Source organism: Pseudophryne corroboree, chromosome 2, assembly GCF_028390025.1.
Source record: "Pseudophryne corroboree isolate aPseCor3 chromosome 2, aPseCor3.hap2, whole genome shotgun sequence".
NCBI lineage: Eukaryota > Metazoa > Chordata > Amphibia > Anura > Myobatrachidae > Pseudophryne > Pseudophryne corroboree.
Genome location: NC_086445.1, coordinates 205,506,520 through 205,533,765, shown reverse-complemented (window position 1 = coordinate 205,533,765; position 27,246 = coordinate 205,506,520). Strand labels below are relative to the sequence as shown.

General features: G+C 48.6%; 1 protein-coding gene across 3 annotated transcripts in view; it reads right to left on the bottom strand.

Moving 5' to 3' along the window:
• The window catches only part of LARP4 (La ribonucleoprotein 4), a 158,259-nt gene that overhangs the window by 110,991 nt on the left and 20,022 nt on the right, over nt 1-27,246 (bottom strand). For all 3 annotated transcript variants that reach the window (XM_063952251.1, XM_063952249.1, XM_063952250.1), the window contains exon 3: nt 4,618-4,782. In XM_063952251.1, coding sequence (XP_063808321.1) covers nt 4,618-4,738 — 121 coding nt within the window. In that variant the 5' untranslated portion in view covers nt 4,739-4,782. The remainder of the gene's footprint in view (nt 1-4,617; nt 4,783-27,246) is intronic.

Below are 27,246 nucleotides of genomic sequence, written 5' to 3'. Positions count from 1 at the left end.
CGTAAGAAGCTACCATCTTTCCCAGGACTCGCGTGCAGTGATGCACCGACACCTGTTTTGGTTTCAGGAGGTCTCTGACCAGAGATGACAATTCCTGGGCCTTCTCCACCGGGAGAAACACCTTCTTCTGTTCTGTGTCCAGAATCATGCCCAAGAACAGCAGATGCGTCGCAGGAATCAGCTGCGACTTTGGGATATTCAGAATCCAGCCGTGCTGTTGCAGCACTTCCCGAGATAGTGCTACGTTGACTAACAACTGCTCCTTGGACCTCGCCTTTATAAGGAGATCGTCCAAGTACGGGATAATTATAACTCCCTTCTTCCGAAGGAGTATCATTTCGGCCATTACCTTGGTAAATACCCTCGGTGCCGTGGACAGACCAAACGGCAACGTCTGGAATTGGTAATGACAGTCCTGTACCACAAACCTGAGGTACCCCTGGTGAGGTGGGTAAATGGGGACATGCAGATAAGCGTCCTTGTTGTCCAGCGACACCATAAAATCCCCCTCTTCCAGGCTTGCAATAACCGCCCTGAGCGATTCTATTTTGAACTTGAACTTCCTTACATAAGTGTTCAAGGATTTCAAATTTAGAATGGGTCTCACCGAACCGTCTGGTTTCGGTACCACAAACATTGTGGAATAGTAACCCCGTCCCTGTTGGAGGGGAACCTTGATTATCACCTGCTGAAGGTACAGCTTGTGAATAGCCGCCAGTACTACCTCCCTTTCCCTGGGAGCCGCTGGCAAGGCTGATTTGAGGTAACGGCGAGGGGGAGTCGCCTCGAACTCCAGCTTGTATCCCTGAGATACCACTTGTAGAACCCAGAGATCCACCTGTGAGCGAACCCACTGGTCGCTGAAGTTCCGGAGACGCGCCCCCACCGCACCTGGCTCCACCTGTGGAGCCCCAGCGTCATGCGGTGGACTAAGTGGAAGCAGGGGAGGATTTTTGTTCCTGGGAACTGGCTGTCTGGTGCAGCTTTTTTCCTCTACCCCTGCCTCTGGGCAGAAAGCACCTCTGACCCGCTTGCCTTTCTGAGGTCGAAAGGACTGTACTTGATAATACGGTGCTTTCTTAGGCTGTGAGGGAACCCGAGGTAAAAAAGTCGACTTCCCAGCTGTTGCTGTGGATACGAGGTCCGAGAGACCGTCCCCAAACAATTCCTCACCCTTATAAGGCAAAACCTCCATGTGCCTTTTAGAATCAGCATCACCTGTCCACTGCAGAGTCCATAATACTCTCCTGGCAGAAATGGACATTGCATTAATTCTAGATGCCAGCCGGCAAATGTCCCTCTGTGCATCCCTCATATACAAGACGACGTCCTTTATATGCTCTATGGTTAGCAAAATAGCATCCCTGTCGAGGGTATCCATGTTGTCTGACAGGGTATCAGACCATGCTGCTGCAGCACTACACATCCATGCTGAAGCAATAGCAGGTCTCAGTATAGTACCTGAGTGTGTATATACAGACTTCAGGATAGCCTCCTGCTTTCTATCTGCATGCTCCTTTAGGGCGGCCGTATCCTGAGACGGCAGTGCCACCCTTTTAGATAATCGTGTGAGCGCCTTGTCCACCCTAGGGGATGTCTCCCAGCGTAACCTATCCGTTGGCGGGAAAGGGTACGCCATCAGTAACCTCTTAGAAATCACTAGTTTCTTATCCGGGGAGCACCACGCTTCTTCACACAATTCATTTAACTCATCAGATGGGGGAAAAGTCACTGGCTGCTTTTTCTCCCCAAACATAATACCCTTTTTAGTGGTAACCAGGTTAATATCAGAAATGTGCAACACATTTTTCATTGCCGTAATCATGCATCGGATGGCCCTTGTGGACTGTACATTTGTCTCATCCTCGTCTACACTGGAGTCAGACTCCGTGTCGACATCTGTGTCTGCCATCTGAGCTAGCGGGCGTTTTTGAGCCCCTGATGGCCTCTGAGACGCCTGGGCAGGCGCGGGCTGAGATGCCGGCTGTCCCAAGGCTGTTACGTCATCGAACCTTTTAATGTAAAGAGCCGACACTGTCGGTTAATACCTTCCACATATCCATCCAATCCGGTGTCGGCCCCGTAGGGGGCGACATCACACTTATCGGCTCCTGCTCCGCCTCCACGTAGCCCTCATCAAACATGTCGACACAGCCGTACCGACACACCGCACACACACAGGGAATGCTCTGACTGAGGACAGGACCCCACAAAGTCCTTTGGGGAGACAGAGAGAGAGAGTATGCCAGCACACACCACAGCGCTATATAACACAGGGATTTTCACTACACTGAGTGATTTTTCCCAATAGCTGCTTATTAACACAAATTGCGCCTAAATTTATGTGCCCCCCTCTCTCTTTTACCCTTGTTGTACTGGATACTGCAGGGGAGAGCCTGGGGAGCGCCCTTCCAGCGGAGCTGTGAAGAGAAAATGGCGCTGGCTGTGCTGAGGAAGATAGCCCCGCCCCCTCAGCGGCGGACTTCTCCCGCGTTTTATAATGTTAATGGCGGGGGTTTTTGCACATATACAGTGTTATACACTGTATTATGTGCTAATTTATGCCAAAAGGTAAACTAATTGCTGCCCAGGGCGCCCCCCCCCCCCAGCGCCCTGCACCCAACAGTGACCGGAGTGTGTGGTGTGCTATGGGAGCAATGGCGCACAGCTGCAGTGCTGTGCGCTACCTTAATGAAGACAGGAGTCTTCAGCCGCCGTTTTTCATCTTTATCTTCCGTCTTCTGGCTCTGCAAGGGGGACGGCGGCGCGGCTCCGGGAATGGACGATCGAGGTCGGGCCCTGTGTTCGATCCCTCTGGAGCTAATGGTGTCCAGTAGCCTTAGAAGCACAAGCTAGCTGCAAGCAGGTAGGTTTGCTTCTCTCCCCTCAGTCCCTCGTAGCAGTGAGTCTGTTGCCAGCAGATCTCACTGAAAATAAAAAACCTAACAAATACTGTCTTTTCTAGTGAGCTCAGGAGAGCCCACTAGGTGCATCCAGCTCTGGCCGGGCACAGATTCTAACTGAGGTCTGGAGGTGGTGCATAGAGGTAGGAGCCAGTGCACACCAGATATAGTACCTAATCTTTCTTTTAAGAGTGCCCAGTCTCCTGCGGAGCCCGTCTATTCCCCATGGTCCTTACGGAGTACCCAGCATCCACTAGGACGTCAGAGAAAATATGCCGCACTTTTATAAGTGGTTTGAAGTGTGCATGCAGAACTACACGCAAATTATGACTGGCATTCTGGGAAAATTCCATGTTTCCACTTTCAGTCTTTCTCCAATGTGGCATATGTATTAAAACCATAGACATTGATACAATGAAGAAGTTGGCCATAGAAACTAATCAGCTTCTGTCATTTTATAGACTGCTTCATATACGACAGCAAGAGATGCCCCCGTGAGTATTACTACCCGAGGACACTTGGGTCCGAGGAGCAATTAACTCTGTTCATATTGTATATTGCTACATTATATCTTGGGCCACTGTAATACTGGGCCAATATTTGATACAGTTTCTACATCGGACTCTCCAGTGGTGCAAGTTCTTTCAATAAATCTTCAGACTTACTTTTTAGCTAAAGGTGTGTACACACGGTAAGATATTTTCTTCCGATTCTGACTATATAGTCAGAATCGGAAGAAAATATAGTGCAGATCGCAAGGTGACAGTCACCTTGCGATCCCGATCCGATGCCGATGCGCGGCCCCGCGCGGTCGGCATCGGAAGAAAAAATAGGCTGTGCAGGCAAGTCAATCCTGACTATCTCTATAGAAGAGATAGTCAGGATTGAAATCGCACATAGCCAGCATCGCAAGCACAGTTATTATGTGCTTGCGATACTGGCTAAGTGCCGACCCGGCCCCCTGTCGCACGGTGAGAATCGGATAAGTCCGAATCTCACCGTGTGTATGCACCCTTAGTGTTTCTGAGCTAAAGGTGGGTACACACTGGTAGACATATCTGCCAATCAATTGTTCGGCAGATATATCTATGGATGGATCGGTCAGTGTGCTGTGCATACACTGCTCGATCCGTCGGGGACTAACGTCATGAACTGGGCGGGCGTGTAAACATGCCCGCCCAGATCAACTGTCAACCTACGCCAGCCGCCGCATGTTCGGCCGACCGCCCATACACACAGCGACGTGCCAATATATTGGTAGATATATTGCCTGTCGGCTGTGCTGCGGGGCCGACACGATAAGTCTGAACGAAGGAGTTCACAGACGTATCAGCCACACACACTGGCCAATGGACCCGCGGCGATATATCGGCCAGTGTGTACCCACCTGAAGAAAAAAAAGTCCGGAATCCAATTAACGACCGGGAACGATAATACTTCTTATACAAGGATATTCATGATTCTCTGGCTCATTACTAATCCATTTCCCCCTTTTTAAATCTTTGACTGTTATTGATACCAGTGTTTTTATATTTTTTTCATGGATGTGATTACTGTATGTTTCTAATGGTTTGTATATTAAACGTACATTTTTATATCCTCTGCTCTTTGGACATGTTATATTAGAAGTGAGATTTCGTGTAAAGAGATCTGATACCAATAATATATAGCATCCATTGTTTTGTTTCAGAGAAACTATTCATCACTGACTCACCTGAAACCTCGAACATCTGATATCCAAGTTTGTCTTGTACTAATAATTCCATTCCATTTGCTGCTGCTTCCTCTAAATGAATACTATCTCCACTGCTTACTTCACACGAGGGGGAATACATTACTTCAAACGGTTTACAAGTCTCACTCAGACCTTCAAGAGTGCCTTTAGGAAAACAAGAATAGGAAGGTTTGTAACAAGGATAGATGTTCTACTTGTCACTATCAGATAAGGCAGCTAACAAGGCCAGTGGAATCATGTCAGCAGAGTTGCCATCTGCATTTTATTTTTAAAAAGGGCAACATATTCCACCAAAGGATATTTATAGTACACCATATATTTATTCTTAAGCCAAATATTGAAATTATTTCAAACAAATCTTCAGTGACACCAATGTAAAATTAAGCAGGCATGCATCATACAGCTCTTCTGCAATACAGGATCTGCACATTAGTTTAGTTCACCACTTTTAACCACTTAACGGACTGATTTTCTCCCCCAAAAAACGCTCAGAAATTGTCTAGTTTTTTTGAGTGAATTGGGTGTACACGAATTTAACCTTATCCAAAAAGATTTTAGTTTAAACCAGGTACACAAGGGGGTGGTTTGATTTACACTTTCCCAGCGACTGTCATTGTCTGCAGCCGCTGGGTTGGGGGGTCCTGCCGTGCTAACTGATCAGCAGCATGCCAAACACTGGGAGAGGGTGCAGGGAGCAGCGGAGGGAAGTTTCTCTTCCCTGCCGCTAGTAACCCCTTATCCGACTGGTCGCATCCTGTGTGATGAGGTCAGATAAAGCACTTGCTAGTATGGTCGCATCTGATGCCACCATGCCAGGCAAGTGGTTTGTTGCCATATAGGTAATTGTCCGCACTTAGTATAATATTAGGGCAATGGATATTGTCTGAATTAAAAAAATAATTCATTATAAACAGGTGATGTAACCATAGTGAATAGTATAGTGGATATATATAGTAAGGAATAGATATGAAATAAGTTTAAGCATATAAGTTAAATGTTTAGATGATTTAGGAAATAATGTTTTGTATATGTGTGCATATAGATATACTATATTTGTGTTTTACTGCAAGATATTCTGCTCTAGCCATAAATAAGGCTAGAGAAGTCGCAGTATAACAAAGAATGCATTTACAATAAAATGGACACTGGAATCCACATGTGTACATTTAGATCAGAATCAAGTTTTGCAACACCTCTGGCAATTATAAAACTAGCTGGTCAGTGGTCCAGTTGTAGGTCAGATCATGGGTCATAAAACAGTAGCTTACATTAGCTACTACAAAAAGATCACATCCATTGATAAAACATGCTTCAGGCAAACAAATATTGTTATACTTCAAATAACCAAAGGAAGGTCTTTGATGTACAGTATAAGGAAAGGACACGTTTTATGGACCATACCCGCTTGAGCAGAATATCCAACTTGGAGCAGAACATGTTTTACGACACCTTGGAATGTAAATGGCAAACCTATAATTATCTACTCCATTGGAAACTATGAGAATATGCTAGTTTGAATTGGTAAAATATGACAAAGAGAGAGGCAGGTCTGATAGAGGGAATCAGGCAGAAGTCAGTCAGACAGGAAAAGAAGAAGTCATGAAGAGGAGAAGGAGAGATGCAGAAGGAAAGGAACTGTAACTTGCAAGTATACACTTTATGTTAGTAATTGAAACGGTCTGTGAAACTTATGTCATGATTTATGTTATATAACTAAGGAAGCATAGAGAGATATATATATATATATATATATATATATATATATATATATAGATATATATATATAGATAGATAGATATATATATATATATCTCTCTCTCTCTCTACTGTGTATATCTTATTCTGTACAATTTGATCAGCCTGTAAATAAATAATCATATAAAAGGAGTAGTAATATTCAAGCTTGAACTCTTTAAGGAATCTTAACTTCATAAGTCATATGTATAAGGACAGCATATATTTATCAGCCGCTTAGTTTGTAAGCCTGACATAATATATTTGCAAATATATATGATAAATGCATATTAATTAAAATATATCCATATATTAAATACCATATATGATATATTAAATATTAATATTCATAAATATGATTCCATAAATCAATAGGTTAAATGGTACAGTAGAGGATGGTGTGAGCAGGACAACCAAAACACTTGATCCTCGTACTCGCATAAAATGGCAAATTTTCAGCAAGGACTGTAGGTGGGACGGAGTTGACCCAGGAAAAACTACTACAAACAGCATCTTAGTGAAGAGGTGGCAGTAAAGATTTAAGGGGTAAATATATTAACACTTCCTGCTTCACCTCATTACCGAGGCCAAGCAGGAAAGGACATTGACAAGATGTATTAACATCTTGTCTGCCGAAGCGCGGGAGTGAAACCTCCTCCTCCTGCGATGTCCCCCAAGCACACAGCGCTTCAGTTCAGTGCGGTGTCTCCCGGACTTGGTTAGTTCCTCTGCGCATGTGCGGGATCTCGCTACTCACGCGAGATCCCACACGCAGTCAGGAGACAGCACCCACCACAACCAGGGACAGCTCTGTCCCTGCAGTGGTCTATGGGTATCGCCATCTGCAGCTGTCGAAATCGATGCCGACAGCTCATATATTGCGCGCGCTTTTCGGCCTGCCATCCTCTACATAACAGTGCCGATAAGGACAGGGGCGCGCCCCTGTCACCACGCAGACAAAAAAACGAGATTTATGGTAAGAACTTACCGTTGTTAAAACTCTTTCTGCGAGGTACACTGGGCTCCACAAGGATTAACATCGGGGTGTAGAGTAGGATCTTGATCCGAGGCACCAACAGGTTCAAAGCTTTTGATTGTTCTCAAGATGCACAGCACCGCCTCCTCTATAACCCAGTGCACAGGGAGCTCAGTTTTGTTAACCAGCCCAATGCAGTAGCAGGTACCAGAGACGACAATCGCTCGTAGCCAATTACACCACACACTCACCGCAGGAGAGGATGTCAGCAGCTATGCCAACCCAAAGAAGCCAAGTGCGTCAGGGTGGGCGCCTTGTGGAGCACAGTGTACCTCGCAGAAAGATTTAACAACGGTAAGTTCTTACCATAAATCTCGTTTTCTGCTGCACGGTACACTGGGCTCCAATAGGATTAACATTGGGGATGTCCTAAAGCAGTTCCTTATGGGAGGGGACGCACTGTAGCGGGCACAAAAACCCGGCGTCCAAAGGAAGCATCCTGGGAAGCGGCGGTATCAAAGGCATAGAACCTTATAAACGTGTTCCGCGAAGACCACGTAGCCACCTTGCACAATTGTTCAAGGGTCGCACCACGGTGGGCCGCCCAAGAAGGTCCAACCAAACGAGTAGAATGGGCTTTAATGGTAGAAGGAACCGGACGACCAGCCTGTACGTAAGCATGTGCAATCACCATTCTAATCCATCTGGCCAGAGTGCTTGGAATCAGGCCAGCCACGTTTGTGAAAACCAAACACCACGATAAGAGAATCTGATTTCCTGAAGGAGGATGTTCTCTTCACATAGATACGGAGAGCCTGTACTACATCCAAAGACCGCTCTTTGGTAGACAACTCAGGAGAATTAAAGGCCGGAACCACAATCTCCTGGTTAAGGTGGAAGGAAGATACCACCTTGGGTAAATAACCTGGCCAAATTCAAAGAACCGCCTGGTCACGGTGAAAAATCAAATAGGGAGACTTACAGGATAAGGCATCTAAATCCGATACCTTCCTAGCTGAAGCAATAGCCAGCAAGAACAACACCTTAAGGGAAAGCCACTTAAGGTCAGCAGGGGTAAAAGGATCAAACGGAGAGTCTTGTAAGGCATCCAAAACTAGCGACATATCCCAAGGGGCCACAGGTGGCACATGAGGCTGAATCCTCAGCACACCCTGAGTGAATGTATGGACATCAGGTAGGGTAGCAATTTTTCTCCGAAACCAAACCGACAAGGCAAAGATGTGAACCTTGAGGGAGGCCAGATGCAAGCCCAAGTCTAGGCCCTGTTAAAGAAAGGCCAAAAGTTTGGCCGTACTAAACTTGAAAATGTCATGATTGTGAGACGCACACCAAGTAAAGTAAGCATTCCAGACCCTATGGTAGATGCGAGCAGAAGCCGGCTTACGGGCCTTCAACATAGTTTGAACGACCGCCTCAGAAAAACCCTTGAACCTCAGGACGGAAGCCTCAAGGGCCATGCCGTCAAAGCCAGAGGGGCCAAATCCTGGTAAACACAAGGGCCCTGAACGAGGTCGTCTGGTCGTTGTTGAAGTAGAAGGGGACGATCCCACGAGAGACCTAGGAGATCGGAGAACCAGTGCCGTCTGGGCCACGCTGGAGCAACCAGAAGTAGGTTTCCTCCTTCTTGCTTGAACTTCCGTATTACTCTGGGCAGGAATGACACCGGAGGGAACACATACGGTAGCTGAAAGTTCCATGGAATTGCCAGAGCGTCCACGAACACAGCTTGAGGACCTCTTGTCCTTGCTCCGAAGACCAGAACCTTGTGATTTTGTTGAGACGCCATCAGGTCCACATCTGGAAGACCCCACGAGAAGTTGAAACACCTCCGGATGGAGGCTTCACTCTCTGGCGTGTATGTCCTAAAGACCGAGATAGTCCGCTTCCCAGTTCAGGACGCCCGGAAGGAACACTGTTGATATAGCCTGCATATTGCATTCCGCCCCCCGGAGGAATCCGTGATACTTCCCTCATTGCCATGCGGCGTCGAGTGCCGGCTTGATGATTTATGTATGCCACCGTGGTGGCGTTGTCAGACTGTACTTGAACAGGTCTGTTCTGTACGAGATGCTGGGCCATTGTCAACGCGTTGAACACTGCCCGCAATTCCAGAATATTGATTGGGAGCAGAGACTCCTCCTTGGTCCGACCCTGGAGAGAGAGAGAGAGTTATTCCAACACCGCACCCCAACCTCTCAGACTGGCATTCGTTGTCAGAATGACCCAGTCGGATATCCAGAAGGGACGGCCCCTGCTCAATTGTTGGTCCTGAAGCCACCAGCTCAGTGACAGGCGGACCTCCGGAGACTAGGAGATCATGTGAGATCTGATCCGGTGAGGCAGGCTGTCCCACTTGGTCAGAAATAACTTCTGCAGAGGGCGAAAGTGGAATTGAGCATACTCCACCATGTTGAAAGCAGACACCATGAGACCGAGCACTTGCATTGCCGAATGTATCGACACTTGCGGACGAGATAGAAAGCATCGAATCCTGTCCTGAAGCTTTCTCCTGAGAGAGAAACTACCGTTGGTTGTAAGTGTCCAATAACGCTCCCAGATGCAACATGCTCCTAACAGGAACCAGGGAGGATTTCTTCCAGTTGATCAGCCACCCGTGGGCTGTCATGCACTGGACCGTCAGATCGAGATGACACAGGAGAAGCTCTGGGGAATTTGCCAGGATCAATAAATCGTCTAAGTATGGTAGGATCCTGACCCCTTGACGGCGGAGTGTAGCCGTCATGACCGCCATTACTTTGGTGAAAACTCGCTGAGCCGTTGTCAAACTAAAGGGTAACGCCCGAAATTGGTAATGAAGGTTGCCCACCGCAAACCGCAGGTACTGCTGATGATACCCCGCAATAGGAATATGTAGGTAGGCATCCTGTATGTTTAAAGAGACCATCTAGTCCCCAGGCTCCATGGCCAGAATAATAGAGTGCAGCGTTTCCATATGAAACTTGGAGATCCGCACATGCTTGTTCAAGGGACTTCAGATTGAGAATGGGCCGCAAGGACCCGTTCGGTTTCGGGACTAGAAACAGCGGTGAATAGAACACCTTGCCTCTCTGAGCCAGAGGAACCTGTACTACCACTCCTGTGGTCAGGAGGGAATGTACCACAGAGCGCAACGTGTTTGCTTTTGCTGGATCCAGAGGCACATCTGTCAGGCAAAATCGATGAGGGGGACGATTCTTGAAGGGTATGGCGTAACCTCGAGCGACTACTTCACTCACACAGGTATCTGAAGTGATTTTCAACCATTCCTGGGCAAAACCTAGAAGTCGGCCCTCCATCCTGGGATCACCCAGAGGGAAGCCTGTCCCGTCATGCGGCAGGCTTGTCCGTTTTGGAAGCTGGCTGACGGGTGGCCCAGGCTCGCTTCGGTCTGGGCTTGGCAGGTCTGAAAGCACGAGCCTGCTTTGGGGAAGCCTGACCTGTGCTTTTCCTGGAGGACGAAAGGGCCGAGGGAAAGTAATTTTAGCCGCCTGTGCGGAAGGAGCAGTACTAGGTAGGCAAGCTGTTTTAGCAGTAGCCAGATCAGCCACAATCTTATTGAGGTCTTCTCCTAAGAGAATGTCTCCCTTGAAAGGAAGCACCTCCAGGGTTTTCTTGGAACCCATATCCACCAACCAGGATCTCAACCAAAGGATATGTCTGGCCAAGAGGGACGCAGCAGCAGCCTTGGCCGCGAGCACCCCGGCATCGGAAGCCGCCTCCTTAAGTTACAGAGAAGCCGTGGCAATATATGAGAGACATTGTCGAGCATGCTCAGATGCATTGGAAGGCAGTTCCGACTCAAGTTCCTGAGCCCACGCCTCAACAGCTTCAGCAGCCCAAGTAGCTGCAATAGTTGGCTTATGCACAGCCCCCGTTAGGGTATAAATCGCTTTCAAACAGCCCTCCACACGTCGATCCGTTGGTTCCTTCATAGAGGTGACAGCAGTTACTGGCAGAGAAGAGGAAACCACCATACGCGCCACGAGAATCTACAGGCGGAGGGGTTTCCCAATTATTACATACCTCCGCAGACAGGATAGCGAGCCAACAGTCTTATTCGGTGTAAATTTTGTCACCGGATTTTCCCAGGATTCCTGACGTATGTCAACCAGGTGTTTTCAATGGGGTAAAACTTGTTTAACCACCTTCTTACATTTAAACCTAATGACCTCCCTTCCTCATCCGAAACATCAGCATCAGTGTCTGTGGGGTCAGTATATGCACAGTCCTCGTCAGAGGATGTGTCTGGAATAGCAGTGGATTGGGAGGAGGTAATGGCCCGTTTAGAAGACGACTTAGTCTTATGCAGGAGAGAGTGACAGATTTAGTCATAGATCGGTTCAAATGCTGTAACTGAGTGGAAAGCTGATCCGCCAATGGCGGGTTCACAGCAGGGACCATAAACTGTGGCAGTGGCACAGGTGGTCCCACAAGAGGCGTCAATTTAGTCACAAGCGTGTTTAGCAATGTGGAAAATGTAGCCCAAGGTGGGTCTTGTGATGCCCCAGGTGCTACCGACCCACTGGGAGGTAAGGAACCCCCCCTGAACCTGAACTCTCAGTTGCCATATTATCCTCCGTTACGTTCGCGGCCTCACTACCACGCAGTGTGGGAGAAGCCCCAACGTCGTTTCCACGTGTAGCAGACATTACTATGTGCACAATAATAAGCAACCCAGTACAAAGTGTAGCAGCACTATACCTAGCAAGAACTCTCAGAAAGGGTGCCTAAGATAGCACCGACCAAGAGTTCAAGAGATATAGATTATATGGTGACTATAAATCACAAGTAAAAATACACCGACAATATATCTTGTGATACAATCCTATATTAAACAAAGGAAAACCTGAAACACTTGGCCCCATCAGGTATAGCAAAATAGGAATAGCCCACTTAGTGAAATACCCTACAATAAGGCAACCACGCAGCAGCTACATGCACACACACGTATATAGTCACAAACGTACCATGCAGAAATTATGTACCATAAACTGCACTGGACTAGCAATACAAAGTAATATCCAGTATGGCTATATGTGACAATAGATATAACAATGCATAGTAAGCACTGGATGTATATCACAGGGCGTTTTTACCACATCACCCTGAATGTATGCACTCTCTTAACTAACACTGTCCCAGTGACAGGTAGAATACTTAAGTGTCCTGTAGGAAGCACAGCACTGGCAATCAGGCGGTTCCACAGAGAAGGATTTGCCCTAGCAGTCCCAGGAATAGCAAGGCTCTGTCTGTAATGGCTGCTGACCGGGAGTGAGGGGGGGGGGAAGCATCAGGTCCAACCTGCTTCCCCTGTTGGCATCCCCACCGGGTGCTTGCGGGCAGTTTAAAAACGGAGGTTTATATTAAAAAGTCCCCCTGACCTGTGCCCATGTGTCGACCCTGGTGGCTAGTGGAGCGGCTATCCAGTATTCAGTCAGCGCGCGCGGTCCGCCTCCTACGGCCGCGCTGGATCGCAGTAAAGTGTGGCACAGGAGCCCCTTACCTCCCCCCGTCTGCGACCCCGCGAACTGGAAGACGGCGGCGGGTGCGACTCACTTTTACAAGAAGCCGGGATCCTCCGCTGCAGTGACCCGGCAACCAGGGCGTGGGAGTATACAGCGCCGCTGGAGGTGATTGAGCTGCACGCAGGGAAGTCTATGAGACTTTGCCTGCAGAAGCCCTGTAGTCTTCTTGTACAATAATCTTTCTGTAAAATGAAGCTCTGAATAGGCTGCCTAAGGCAGCCTCCTGTTAAGTGCCTGCATACTGAATGGCACCAACTTACAAACTGAGCTCCCTGTGCATGGAGGCAGGGTTATACAGTAGGCAGAGCTGTGTATCTTGGGAACAGTCAAAAGCTTTAAGCCTGTTGGTGCCTCGGATCAAGATCCTACTCTACACCCCGATGTTAATCCTTGTGGAGCCAAGTGTACCCCGCAGCAGAAATAGGATTTTAATTACTTACAGGTAAAAAAAATTCTAGTAGTCCCTAGAAGATGCTGGGGTCCACATTAGTACCTTGGGGTATAGACTGGTCCACCAGGAGCCATTGGCACTTTAAGAGTTTAATAGTGTGGGCTGGCTCCTCCCTCTATGCCCCTTCTACCAGACTCCGTCTAGAAACTGTGCCCGAGGAGACTGAACTTCGAGAGAAGGATTTTACACAGATAGTGGCGAGATTTACACCAACAAGGCAAACCAAGCTAACTAGCTTGAAAACTCAACAGCTGAACAACATTACTGAACCAAGTAATAACGCAGTACTTAAGAACAAAGCAGTACTGAATCAAGTAACCACTGCAGGATAACGAAGCACTGGGCGGGCGCCCAGCATCCCCTACGGACGACGAGAAAAGGATTTACCGGTAGGTAATTAAAATCCTATTTTCTTACATCCTAGAGGATGCTGGGGTCCACATTAGTACCATGGGGATGTACCAAAGCTCACAGAACGGGAGGGAGAGCGCTGAGGCTCCTCAGAGGCCAAAGTATCAAACCTGTAGAATTTCGTAAATGTGTTCGACCCAGACCAAGTAGCCGCTCGGCAAAGCTGTAAAGCCGAGACACCCCGGGCAGCCGCCCAGGAAGAACCCACCTTACGAGTAGAGTGGGCCTTAGCAGATTTCGGACACAGCAGTCCTGCCGTAGAATACGCATGCTGGATAGTGAACCTGATCCAGCGAGAGATGGTCTGCTTAGAAGCAGGACACCCAAGTTTCTTGGGATCATACAGGACAAACAGAGTCCGATTTTCTGTGACGAGTAGTCCTCGTCACATATTTTAAGCGCCCTTACATCATCTAAGGACTTTGATGGAATTGAGGAGTCAGTAGAAACTGACACAATAGGTTGGTTGATATGAAAAGCCGCCTACCTTTGGAAGGAACGGACGTGTCCGGAGCTCAGCTCTATCTTCATGGAAGATCAAGTAGGAGCTTTTAAAAGACAAAGCCCCTAGCTCCGACACACGTCTAGCAGAAGCTAAGGCCAACAGAGTGACAGCCTTCCACGTGAGAAACTTAACCTCAACCTCCTGTAGAGGATCGAACCAATCCGATTGGAGGAACCGCAACACCACGTTAAGATCCCAGGGTGCCGTAGGCAGCACAAAGGGAGGCTGGATGTGCAGAACCCCTTTCAAAAAAGTCTGAACCTCAGGGAGGGAAGACAGCTGTTTCTGGAAGAAAATGGATAAGGCCGAAATCTGGACCTTTACGGATCCCAACCCCAGGTCCATAACCACACCTGCTTGCAGAAAGAGGAGAAAACGTCCCAGTTGAAACTCCACTGTAGGAAACCTCTTGGATTCACACCAAGATATATACTTCTTCCAAATGCAATGGTAATGTTTGAACGTAACTCCTTTCCTAGCCTGTATCAGGGTAGTAATAACCTTGTTCGGAATGCCCTTCCGAGCCAATATCTGGCGTTCAACCTCCATGCTGTCAAACGTAGCAGCGGTAAGTCTTGATACGTGAACGGCCTCTGTTGTAGAAGGTCCTCCCGAAGAGGACTCGGATCTTCCAGCAGTAGACCCAGAAGATCCGCGCACCAAGCCCTTCTTGGCCAGTCTGGAGCAATGAGGATTGCCTGAACTCTTGTTCTTCTTATGAGCTTTAGAATCCTTGGATTGAGTTTAAGTGGAGGAAACACGTACACCGACTGGAACACCCACGGAGTCACCAGGGCGTCCGCCGCCATTGCTTGCGGGTCTCTTGACCTGGGACAATACCGCCGAAGCTTCTTGTTGAGGCGGGAGGCCATCATGTCTATTTGAGGACCCCCCCAAATATTTGTCACCTCCGTGAACACCTCTGGATGGAGGCTCCACTCTCCTGGATGGAGATCGTGTCTGTTGAGGAAGTCCGCTTCCCAGTTGTCCACTCCCGGAATGAAGACTGCCGACAGCGCCAGCGCGTGTCTTTCTGCACAGATGATGATTGTTACCTCTGACATTGCAGCTCTGCTCTTCGTTCCGCCCTGTCGGTTTATGTAGGCCACCGTCATTACATTGTCCGACTGTACTTGAATGGCTCGATTTTGCAGAAAATGTGCCGCTTGGAGAAGACCGTTGTACGCAGCTCTTAGTTCCAGAATGTTTATTGGAAGACTGGATTCCAGACTTCACCACCTTCCTTGGAAGGTTTCACGTTGAGTGACTGCGCCCCATCCCCGGAGACTTGCGTCCGTGGTTAGAAGGATCCAGTCCTGAATCCCGAACCTGCGGCCCTCCAGAAGGTGAGGTATTTGCAGCCACCAGAGGAGTGAAATCCTTGCTTTCGGTGACACTTATCCTCAGGTGCATATGAGATCCAGCTGGAAGGATCGAGCATGAAACCTTCCGTATTGTAGAGCCTCGTAGGAGGCAACCATCTTCCCCAGAAGGCGAATGCACTGATGAACCAAAACCCGGGCTGGCTTCAGGACTTCCCGGACCATTGTTTGTATCACCAAAGCTTTCTCCTCCGGTAGAAACACCTTCTGCGTCGAAGATCGTCCCCAGGAAAGAATCTCCTAGTCGGCTCCAAATGTGACTTTGGAAAGTTCAGGATCCAACCATGTTCCCTGAGCAGACAAGTCGCGAGAGGAATGAACTGCAACGTCGTCTCACTGGTCAATGCTTTTATCAGCAGATCGTCCAGATATGGAATTATGTTGAGTCCCTGTCTGCGGAGAACTATCATCTCTGCCATCACCTTGGTGAATACCCTCGGGGCCGTGGAGTCACCGAATGATAGTGCCTGAAACTTATAGTGACTGTCTAACAGTGCAAATTTTAGAGAAGCATGGTGCGGCGGCCAAATCGGGATGTGGAGGTACACATCCTTGATATCCAGGGATAACAAACTCCTGCAGACCTGAGATCACCGCTCTCAGAGACTCCATTTTGAACTTGAACTCCCTCAGAAAAAGGGTTTAATGTTTTCAAGTTCAAAATCGGTCTGACCGAACCATCCGGTTACAGTACCACGAAAAGGTTTGAATAGTAACCCATGTGTTGCATATGAGGTGGAACTGGAACAATGACCTCTGACTATTCCAGTTTTTGGATGGCTTCCTGTAGGATAGCCCTGTCTGTCAGTAGAGCTGGCAAGCCTGATTTGAAGAACTGGTGAGGCGGGCGTTCTTGAAATTCCAGTCTGTACCTCTGGGACACAATATCCTGTACCCAGGGATCCAGGCCGGACTACACCAAGACGTCGCTGAAACGTCAGCCTCGCACCCACCAGTCAGTCCTCCAGGCTGTGCAGTCCAGAGTCATGCTGATGCTTTTGAGGAACCAGAAGCAGGCTTCTGATCCTGGGAGCCTGCATGTGCAGGCTTTTTTGATTTTGCACGCCCACCTCTAAAGGTGGTGGTAGGAGGCTTGGACTTTGTCTTAGCGGTACGAAATGACTGCGATGCAGATGAAGAAAAGGGTTTCTTCGTAGAAGGCATAGCAGAGGGAAGGAAAGGTGACTTACCCGCGGTTGCAGTGGAAATCCACGCATCCAAAACTTCCCCAAATAAAGCCTGACCTGTGTAGGGTAGGTTCTCCACACTTCTCCTGGATTCCGCGTCTGCAAACCATTGGTGTAGCCAGTCCCCTGCGAGCTGAGAACCGACATGGAAGATATCCTTGCATTCAGCGTACCCAGGTCCTTCATGGATTCCACCACGAATCCCGCAGAATCCTGTATGTTACGTAAAAACAGTTCAATGTCACCTCTATCCATTGAATCTATGTCCTCTAGTAACGTGCCTGACCACTTTACTATAGCTTTTGAGGTCCATGCACAGGCAATAGTAGGCTTTAACGCCACCCCTGAAGCAGTGTAAATGGATTTGAGCGTAGTGTCAATCTTACGATCAGCAAGTTCTTTTAACGCGGTAGATCCAGGGACAGGTAAAACCACCTTTTTTGACAGATGCGTCAACTATGGGTGGATTTTCCCATCTTTTTCTATCCCCCTCAGGGAAGGGAAAAGCAACCAGAACCCTTTGGGGATCTGGAATTTCCCCCCAGGATTTTTCATATAAAGCATTTCATTCTCTAATCTCTAATGGCCTCAATCATGAGCTGCACCCCCTTAGCCAGGGATGCCACTCCCCTCACTGTCTGCTGTGTCAGTCGGTATCCGTGTCATCTTGCATAATCTGGGCAAGTGCATGTTTCTTCGGGTATATGCTAGGGGGTTTAGAAGGAATATGAACAGAACCTGACCAAACAGCCATAGAATTCTTTAAAACCTGAGTTTCAGTCTCAGTATGAGCTACCCTAGTAGAGATCTGAGAGATAATTCCCTTAATAGACGTCAGCCATTCTGGCTCAGTAATGGGAATCTGAGACAATACATTACATTCCTGAGTGCATGGAATGGATTTCTCTGGGGATGAAACGTCCTCTGCAGCATAAGACACAGAGTCCCTGGACATGGCTATGTGAGAAAACATACACCACAATCACACAGGAAAATGTCAGTGTCGTTCCTCCCCAAGTACCTTCAGAGAAACAGACCTTGGAGCCAGCACACAGCGCGCTCAATTAGGTAGTATTACTAACCTAGCGCTGACTGTGTACCTTAATAGACTACACAGATAATATGCAGCCTTCCCCCCCTTCTACAACCCCCTGGTACCGCACAGGTTAGCTGGAGTCGTGTGGAGGGACAGCACTTCCTTTCAGCATCTCTGGTGCTGTATCTGCAGGGAGAAAATGGCGCTGAACGCTGCTGGGTCCGCTCTGAGAAGCTCCACCCCCTGGAAATGGTGCCTCTTCCTGCATTTTCTAAAGATTATACTGGCCTAAGGATTTTGCTAGCAGCGTTACAGAGGTCCCGGATAGCTTCGAGTGACCAGTGCAGGGTATCTGCGCTGGCTCAGGGCGCCCCTCATAGCTCCACCCTGTGTACCGCTGAGGTCTCCGGAGCGCATTTAGTACTGCGCTCCTACCCTGTTGCCGCCATTTGACTCACTCGCCAGCGGAATCTTCTGGCTCTGTTACGGGGTTGGCATGCGGTGGGAGTGAGCGGTCGCCTCGGGTGGCTAACAATCATCACCCTCAGGAGCTCAGTCTCCTGTCAACGGAGATAGTGGCCATTAACCTCTCAGGGTTGGACACTACTGCCCCCCTAAGTCCCACGAAGCAGGGAGGCTGTTGCCTCCCTGTGCCTAAACTCTAATGAAAAAAATCAAACTAGAAAAATACTCCTATGGAGCTTTGACCGGCTCCGCCGGACACAAATTCTAAACCGAGTCTGGTAGGAGGGGCATAGAGGGAGGAGCCAGCCCACACTATTAAACTCTTAAAGTGCCAGTGGCTCCTAGTGGACCAGTCTATACCCCATAGTACTAATGTGGACCCCAGCATCCTCTAGGACGTAAGAGACTGACCGACTGAACTAAAATAAATATGAAACTGCTTCTGAAGCCCAGCTCCCAGTACTGCAGCACGCGGGTGATGTTATTTCATCACCTGTGCACTGTGAATAGCCTGCCGCTGCGGTCTGTGTGCCTGGCACCGTATAGCGTGCCGAGTGTCATGGGGAGTTGCTGTAATCATCATCAAGCACATCCCCCGCTGACAACAGCAAACTCTCTGCAAGTGCTAGAGCTGCTCACCGAGGTAGGGTGTGGGTTGTGACTGTGGTGTATGTGCGGTACAATGGTTACTGAATGACGCTGCTGGGGCTACATGCACTTCCTGCTGCAGTCACATGCCACGCGCTGCCGCACACTGAAATTGAGCGACTGACAGGTTTATTTTTTTTAAATAAATCAACCACTTGTATTCTTTATACAGTGGAGATAATTACAATTGATTACAAGTTAATGTATAGTGGGGAACGTAAAAGGTTACAGATTTGTGGAAACTGTATGCCTCAAAGTTGCTGGATTTATTTCTTTTTTACGCTTGTCTTTCTTGTTTAATATTCGTCATCTGTGTGTGTGAGAGCTGTGGGGAAAAAATCAGTGCGCTTGTGCGAAGCATACTGCCTGTGAGCCAGCAATCCAGTACGCAACCAGGTTCTTGCGTGTGCTATAAGGGTTTTTCAGAGATTTAAAAAAAATAAAATAAGAATTTACTTACCGATAATTCTATTTCTCATAGTCCGTAGTGGATGCTGGGAACTCCGTAAGGACCATGGGGAATAGCGGCTCCGCAGGAGACTGGGCACAAAAGTAAAAGCTTTCTGACTAGCTGGTGTGCACTGGCTCCTCCCCCTATGACCCTCCTCCAAGCCTCAGTTAGGATACTGTGCCCGGACGAGCGTACATAATAAGGAAGGATCTTGAATCCCGGGTAAGACTCATACCAGCCACACCAATCACACCGTACAACTTGTGATCTGAACCCAGTTAACAGTATGATAAACGTAGGAGCCTCTGAAAAGATGGCTCACAACAATAAACAACCCGATTTTTGTAACAATAACTATATACAAGTATTGCAGACAATCCGCACTTGGGATGGGCGCCCAGCATCCACTACGGACTATGAGAAATAGAATTATCGGTAAGTAAATTCTTATTTTCTCTGACGTCCTAGTGGATGCTGGGAACTCCGTAAGGACCATGGGGATTATACCAAAGCTCCCAAACGGGCGGGAGAGTGCGGATGACTCTGCAGCACCGAATGAGAGAACTCCAGGTCCTCCTCAGCCAGGGTATTTGTAGAATTTAGCAAACGTGTTTGCCCCTGACCAAGTAGCTGTTCGGCAAAGTTGTAAAGCCGAGACCCCTCGGGCAGCCGCCCAAGATGAGCCCACTTTCCTTGTGGAGTGGGCTTTTACAGATTTTAGCTGTGGCAGGCCTGCCACAGAATGTGCAAGCTGAATTGTACTACAAATCCAATGAGCAATTGTCTGCTTAGAAGCAGGAGCACCCAGCTTGTTGGGTGCATACAGGATAAACAGCGAGTCAGATTTTCTGACTCCAGCCGTCCTGGAAACATATTTTCAGGGCACTGACTACGTCCAGCAACTTGGAATCCTCCAAGTCCCTAGTAGCCGCAGGCACCACAATAGGCTGGTTCATGTGAAATGCTGAAACCACCTTAGGGAGAAATTGAGGGCGAGTCCTCAGTTCTGCCCTGTCTGAATGAAAAATTAGGTAAGGGCTTTTATACGACAAAGCCGCCAATTCTGAGACACGCCTGGCTGAAGCCAGGGCTAACAGCATGACCACTTTCCATGTGAGATATTTCAATTCCACAGTGGTGAGTGGTTCAAACCAATGTGATTTTAGGAGGCTCAACACTATATTGAGATCCCAAGGTGCCACTGGAGGCACAAAAGGAGGCAGTATATGCAGTACCCCTTTGACAAACGTCTCAACTTCAGGCACTGAAGCCAGTTCTTTTTGGAAGAAGATCGACAGGGCCGAAATTTGAACCTTAATGGACCCTAATTTTAGGCCCATAGATAGTCCTGTTTGCAGGAAATGCAGGAAACGACCCAGTTGAAATTCCTCTGTAGGGGCCTTCTTGGCCTCACACCACGCAACATATTTTCGCCAAATGCGGTGATAATGTTTTGCGGTTACATCCTTCCTGGCCTTGACCAGGGTAGGGATGACTTCATCTGGAATGCCTTTTTCCTTCAGGATCCGGCGTTCAACCTCCATGCCGTCAAACGCAGCCGCGGTAAGTCTTGGAACAGACAAGGTCCCTGCTGGAGCAGGTCCTTCCTTAGAGGTAGAGGCCACGGGTCCTCCGTGAGCATCTCTTGAAGTTCCGGGTACCAAGTCCTTCTTGGCCAATCCGGAGCCACGAGTATAGTTCTTACTCCTCTCCGTCTTATAATTCTCAATACCTTGGGTATGAGAGGCAGAGGAGGGAACACATACACTGACTGGTACACTCACGGTGTTACCAGAGCGTCCACAGCTATTGCCTGAGGGTCCCTTGACCTGGCGCAATACCTGTCTAGTTTTTTGTTGAGGCGGGACGCCATCATGTCCACCTTTTGTTTTTCCCAACGGTTTACAATCACGTGGAAGACTTCTGGATGAAGTCCCCACTCTCCCGGGTGGAGGTCGTGTCTGCTGAGGAAGTCTGCTTCCCAGTTGTCCACTCCCGGAATGAACACTGCTGACAGTGCTATCACATGATTTTCCACCCAGCGAAGAATCCTTGCAGCTTCTGCCATTGCCCTCCTGCTTCTTGTGCCGCCCTGTCTGTTTACGTGGGCGACTGCCGTGATGTTGTCCGATTGGATCAATACCGACTGACCCTGAAGCAGAGGCCTTGCTTGGCTTAGGGCATTGTAAATTGCCCTTAGTTCCAGGATATTTATGTGAAGAGACGTTTCCATGCTTGACCACAAGCCCTGGAAATTTCTTCCCTGTGTGACTGCTCCCCAGCCTCTCAGGCTGGCATCCGTGGTCACCAGAATCCAGTCCTGAATGCCGAATCTGCGGCCCTCTAGAAGATGAGCCCTCTGCAACCACCACAGGAGAGACACCCTTGTCCTTGGAGATAGGGTTATCCGCTGATGCATCTGAAGATGCGATCCGGACCATTTGTCCAGCAGATCCCACTGAAAAGTCCTTGCATGGAATCTTCCGAATGGAATTGCTTCGTAAGAAGCCACCATTTTTCCCAGGACCCTTGTGCATTGATGCACTGACACTTGTCCTGGTTTCAGGAGGTTCCTGACTAGCTCGGATAACTCCCTGGCCTTCTCCTCCGGGAGAAACACCTTTTTCTGGACTGTGTCCAGAATCATCCCTAGGAACAGTAGACGTGTTGTTGGAATCAGCTGCGATTTTGGAATATTTAGAATCCACCCGTGCTGACGTAGCACCACCTGAGATAGTGCTACTCCGACCTCTAACTGTTCCCTGGATCTTGCCCTCATCAGGAGATCGTCCAAGTAAGGGATAATTAAGACGCCTTTTCTTCAAAGAAGAATCATCATTTCGGCCATTACCTTGGTAAAGACCCGTGGTGCCGTGGACAATCCAAACGGCAGCGTCTGAAACGGATGACAGTTCTGTACCACAAACCTGAGGTACCCTTGGTGAGAAGGGTAGATTGGGACATGGAGATAGGCATCTTTGATGTCCAGAGACACCATATAGTCCCCTTCTTCCAGGTTCGCTATCACTGCTCTGAGTGATTCCATCTTGAATTTGAACCTTTTTATGTAAGTGTTCAATGATTTCAGATTTAAAATCGGTCTCACCGAGCCGTCCGGCTTCGGTACCACAAACAGCGTGGAATAATACCCCTTTCCCTGTTGTAGGAGGGGTACCTTGATTATCACCTGCTGGGAATACAGCTTGTGAATAGCTTCCAATACTGCCTCCCTGTCGGAGGGAGACGTTGGTAGAGCAGACTTCAGGAACCGGCGAGGGGGAGACGTCTCGAATTCCAATTTGTACCCCTGCGATACTATCTGCAGGATCCAGGGGTCCACTTGCGAGAGAGCCCACTGCGCGTTGAAATTTTTGAGACGGGCCCCCACCGTGCCCGAGTCCGCTTGTAAAGCCCCAGCGTCATGCTGAGGACTTGGCAGAAGCGGGGGAGGGCTTCTGATCCTGGGAAGAGGCTGCCTGTTGCAGTCTTTTTCCCCTTCCTCTGCCCCGGGGCAGAAATGAGTGGCCTTTTGCCCGCTTGCCCTTATGGGGACGAAAGGACTGAGTTTGAAAAGACGGTGTCTTTTTCTGCTGAGAGGTGACCTGGGGTAAAAAGGTGGATTTCCCAGCCGTCGCCGTGGCCACCAGGTCTGACAGACCGACCCCAAATAACTCCTCCCCTTTATATGGCAAAACTTCCATATGCCGTTTGGAATCCGCATCACCTGACCACTGTCGTGTCCATAAACTTCTTCTGGCAGAAATGGACAACGCACTTACTCTTGATGCCAGGGTGCAAATATCCCTCTGTGCATCTCGCATATATAGTAATGCATCCTTTAAATGCTCTATAGTCAATAATATACTGTCCCTATCCAGGGTATCAATATTTTCATTCAGGGAATCCGACCAAGCCACTCCAGCGCTGCACATCCAGGCTGAGGCGATTGCTGGTCGTAGTATAACACCAGTATGTGTGTATATACCTTTTAGGATATTTTCCAGCTTTCTATCAGCTGGTTCCTTGAGGGCGGCCGTATCAGGAGACGGTAACGCCACTTGTTTTGATAAGCGTGTGAGCGCCTTATCTACCCTAGGGGGTGTTTCCCAACGCGCCCAAACCTCTGGCGGGAAAGGGTATAATGCCAATAATTAGAAATCAGCAGTTTTTTATCGGGGGAAACCCACGCTTTGTCACACACCTCATTTAATTCATCTGATTCAGGAAAAACTATGGGTAGTTTTTTCACACCCCACATAATACCCCTTTTTGTGGTACTTGTAGTATCAGAAATGTTCAAAGCCTCCTTCATTGCCGTGATCATGTAACGTGTGGCCCTACTGGACATTACGTTTGTCTCGTCACCGTCAACACTGGAGTCAGTATCCGTGTCTGGGTCTGTGTCGACCATCTGAGGTAACGGGCGCTTTAGAGCCCCTGATGGTGTTTGAGACGCCTGGACAGGCACTAACTGATTTGCTGGCTGTCTCATGTCGTCAACAGTTTTTTGCAAAGTGCTGACACTGTCACGTAATTCCTTCCATACTACCATCCAGTCAGGTGTCGACTCCCTAGGGGGTGACATCACTATTACAGGCAATTGCCCCGCCTCCACATTTTCCTCCTCATACATGTCGACACACACGTACCGACACACAGCACACACACAGGGAATGCTCTGATAGAGGACAGGACCCCACTAGCCCTTTGGGGAGACAGAGGGAGAGTTTGCCAGCACACACCAGAGCGCTATATATATATATATGGGGATAACCTTATATAAGTGTTTTTCCCTGATATAGCTGCTGTATATGTATTTACTGCCAATTAGTGCCCCCCCTCTCTTGTTTTACCCTGATTCTGTAGCAGGACTGCAGGGGAGAGACAGGGAGCCGTCCTTCCAGCGGAGCTGTGAGGGAAAATGGCGCTTGTGTGCTGAGGAGATAGGCTCCGCCCCCTTCACGGCGGCCTTTTCTCCCGCTTTTTTTAGGAAAACTGGCAGGGGTTAAATGCATCCATATAGCCCAGGAGCTATATGTGATGCATTTCTTTAGCCATATAAGGTTTAAAACATGTTTTATTGCGTCTCAGGGCGCTCCCCCCCAGCGCCCTGCACCCTCAGTGACCGGAGTGTGAAGTGTGCTGAGAGCAATGAAGACAGGAACGTCTTCTGCCGTCGATTTTTCCGGACCTCTTTGCTCTTCTGGCTCTGTAAGGGGGCCGGCGGCGCGGCTCCGGGACCCATCCAGGCTGAACCTGTGATCGTCCCTCTGGAGCTAATGTCCAGTAGCCAAGAAGCCCAATCCACTCTGCATTCAGGTGAGTTCGCTTCTTCTCCCCTTAGTCCCACGATGCAGTGAGCCTGTTGCCAGCAGGTCTCACTGAAAATAAAAAACCTATTTAAAACTTTTACTCTAAGCAGCTCTGGAGAGCTACCTAGATTGCACCCTTCTCGGCCGGGCACAAAAATCTAACTGAGGCTTGGAGGAGGGTCATAGGGGGAGGAGCCAGTGCACACCAGCTAGCCAGAAAGCTTTTACTTTTGTGCCCAGTCTCCTGCGGAGCCGCTATTCCCCATGGTCCTTACGGAGTTCCCAGCATCCACTAGGACGTCAGAGAAAATAAGAATTTACTTACCGATAATTCTATTTCTCGTAGTCCGTAGTGGATGCTGGGAACTCCGTAAGGACCATGGGGAATAGCGGCTCCGCAGGAGACAGGGCACATCTAAAGAAAGCTTTAGGATCACCTGGTGTGCACTGGCTCCTCCCCCTATGACCCTCCTCCAAGCCTCAGTTAGGATACTGTGCCCGGACGAGCGTACACAATAAGGAAGGATTTTGAATCCCGGGTAAGACTCATACCAGCCACACCAATCACACTGTACAACTTGTGATCTGAACCCAGTTAACAGCATGATAATAGAGAAGCCTCTCGAAAAGATGGCTCACTACAACAATAACCCGAATTTTTTGGTAACAATAATTATGTACCAGTATTGCAGACAATCCGCACTTGGGATGGGCGCCCAGCATCCACTACGGACTACGAGAAATAGAATTATCGCTAAGTAAATTCTTATTTTCTCTGACGTCCTAGTGGATGCTGGGAACTCCGTAAGGACCATGGGGATTATACCAAAGCTCCCAAACGGGCGGGAGAGTGCGGATGACTCTGCAGCCCCAATGAGAGAACTCCCGGTCCTCCTCAGCCAGGGTATCAAATTTGAAGAATTTTACAAACGTATTTGCTCCTGACCAAGTAACTGCTCGGCAAAGTTGTAAAGCCGAGACCCCTCGGGCAGCTGCCCAAGATGAGCCCACCTTCCTTGTGGAGTGGGCATTTACAGATTTTTGGCTGTGGCAGGCCTGCCACAGAATGTGCAAGCTGAATTGTACTACAAATCCAACGAGCAATAGTCTGCTTAAAAGCAGGAGCACCCAGCTAGTTGGGTGCATAGAGGATAAACAGCGAGTCAGATTTCCTGACTCCAGCCGTCCTGGAAACATATTTTCCGGGTCCTGACAACGTCTAGCAACTTGGAGTCCTCCAAGTCCCTAGTAGCCGCAGGCACCACAATAGGTTTGGTTCAGGTGAACGCTGAAACCACCCTAGGGAGAAACTGAGGACGAGTCCTCAATTCCGCCCTGTCCGAATGGAAAATCAGATAAGGGCTTTTACAGGATAAAGCCACCAATTCTGACACGCGCCTGGCCCAGGCCAGAGCCAACAGCATGACCACTTTTTCTGTGAGATATTTTAACTCCACAGATTTAAGTGTGTCAAACCAATGTGACTTTTGGAACCCAAAAACCACCTGGAGATCCCAAAAGTGCCACTAAAGGCACAAAAGGAGGCTGTATATGCAGTACCCCTTTTACAAATGTCTGAACTTCAGGGACTGAAGCTAGTTCTTTTTTGGAAGAAAATTGACAGAGCCGAAATTTGAACCTTAATGGACCCCAATTTCAGGCCCATAGATACTCCTGTTTGCAGGAAATGTAGGAATCGACCCAGTTGAATTTCCTCTGTCGAGCCTTACTGGCCTCGCACCACGCAACATATTTTCGCCAAATGCGGTGATAATGTTTTGCGGTTACATCCTTCCTGGCTTTGATCAGGATAGGGAAGACTTCATCCGGAATGCCTTTTTCCTTCAGGATCCGGCGTTCAACCGCCATGCCGTCAACGCAGCCGCGGTAAGTCTTGGAACAGACAAGGTCCTTGCTGGAGCAGGACCCTTCTTAGAGGTAGAGGCTACGGATCCTCCGTGAGCATCTCTTGAAGTTCCGGTTACCAATTCCTTCTTGGCCAATCCGGAGCCACTAATATAGTGCTTACTCCTCTCCATCTTATCAATCTCAGTACCTTGGGTATGAGAGGCAGAGGAGGGAACCCATACACTGATTGGTACACCCACGGTGTTACCAGAGCATCTACAGCTATTGCCTGAGGGTCCCTTGACGTGGCGCAATACCTGTCGAGTTTTTCCCAACGGTTTATAATCATGTGGAAGACTTCTGGGTGAAGTCCTTACTCTCCCGGGTGGAGGTCGTGCTGAGGAAAACTGCTTCCCAGTTGTCCACTCCCGGAATGAAAACTGCTGACAGTGCTATCACATGGTTTTTCGCCCCGCGAAGAATCCTTGCAGCTTCTGCCATTGCCCTCCTGCTTCTTGTGGCACCCTGTCTGTTTACGTGGGTGACTGCCGTAATGTTGTCCGACTGGATCAACACCGGCTGACCTTGAAGCAGAGGTCTTGCTAAGCTTAGAGCATTGTAAATGGCCCTTAGCTTCAGGACATTTATGTGAAGTG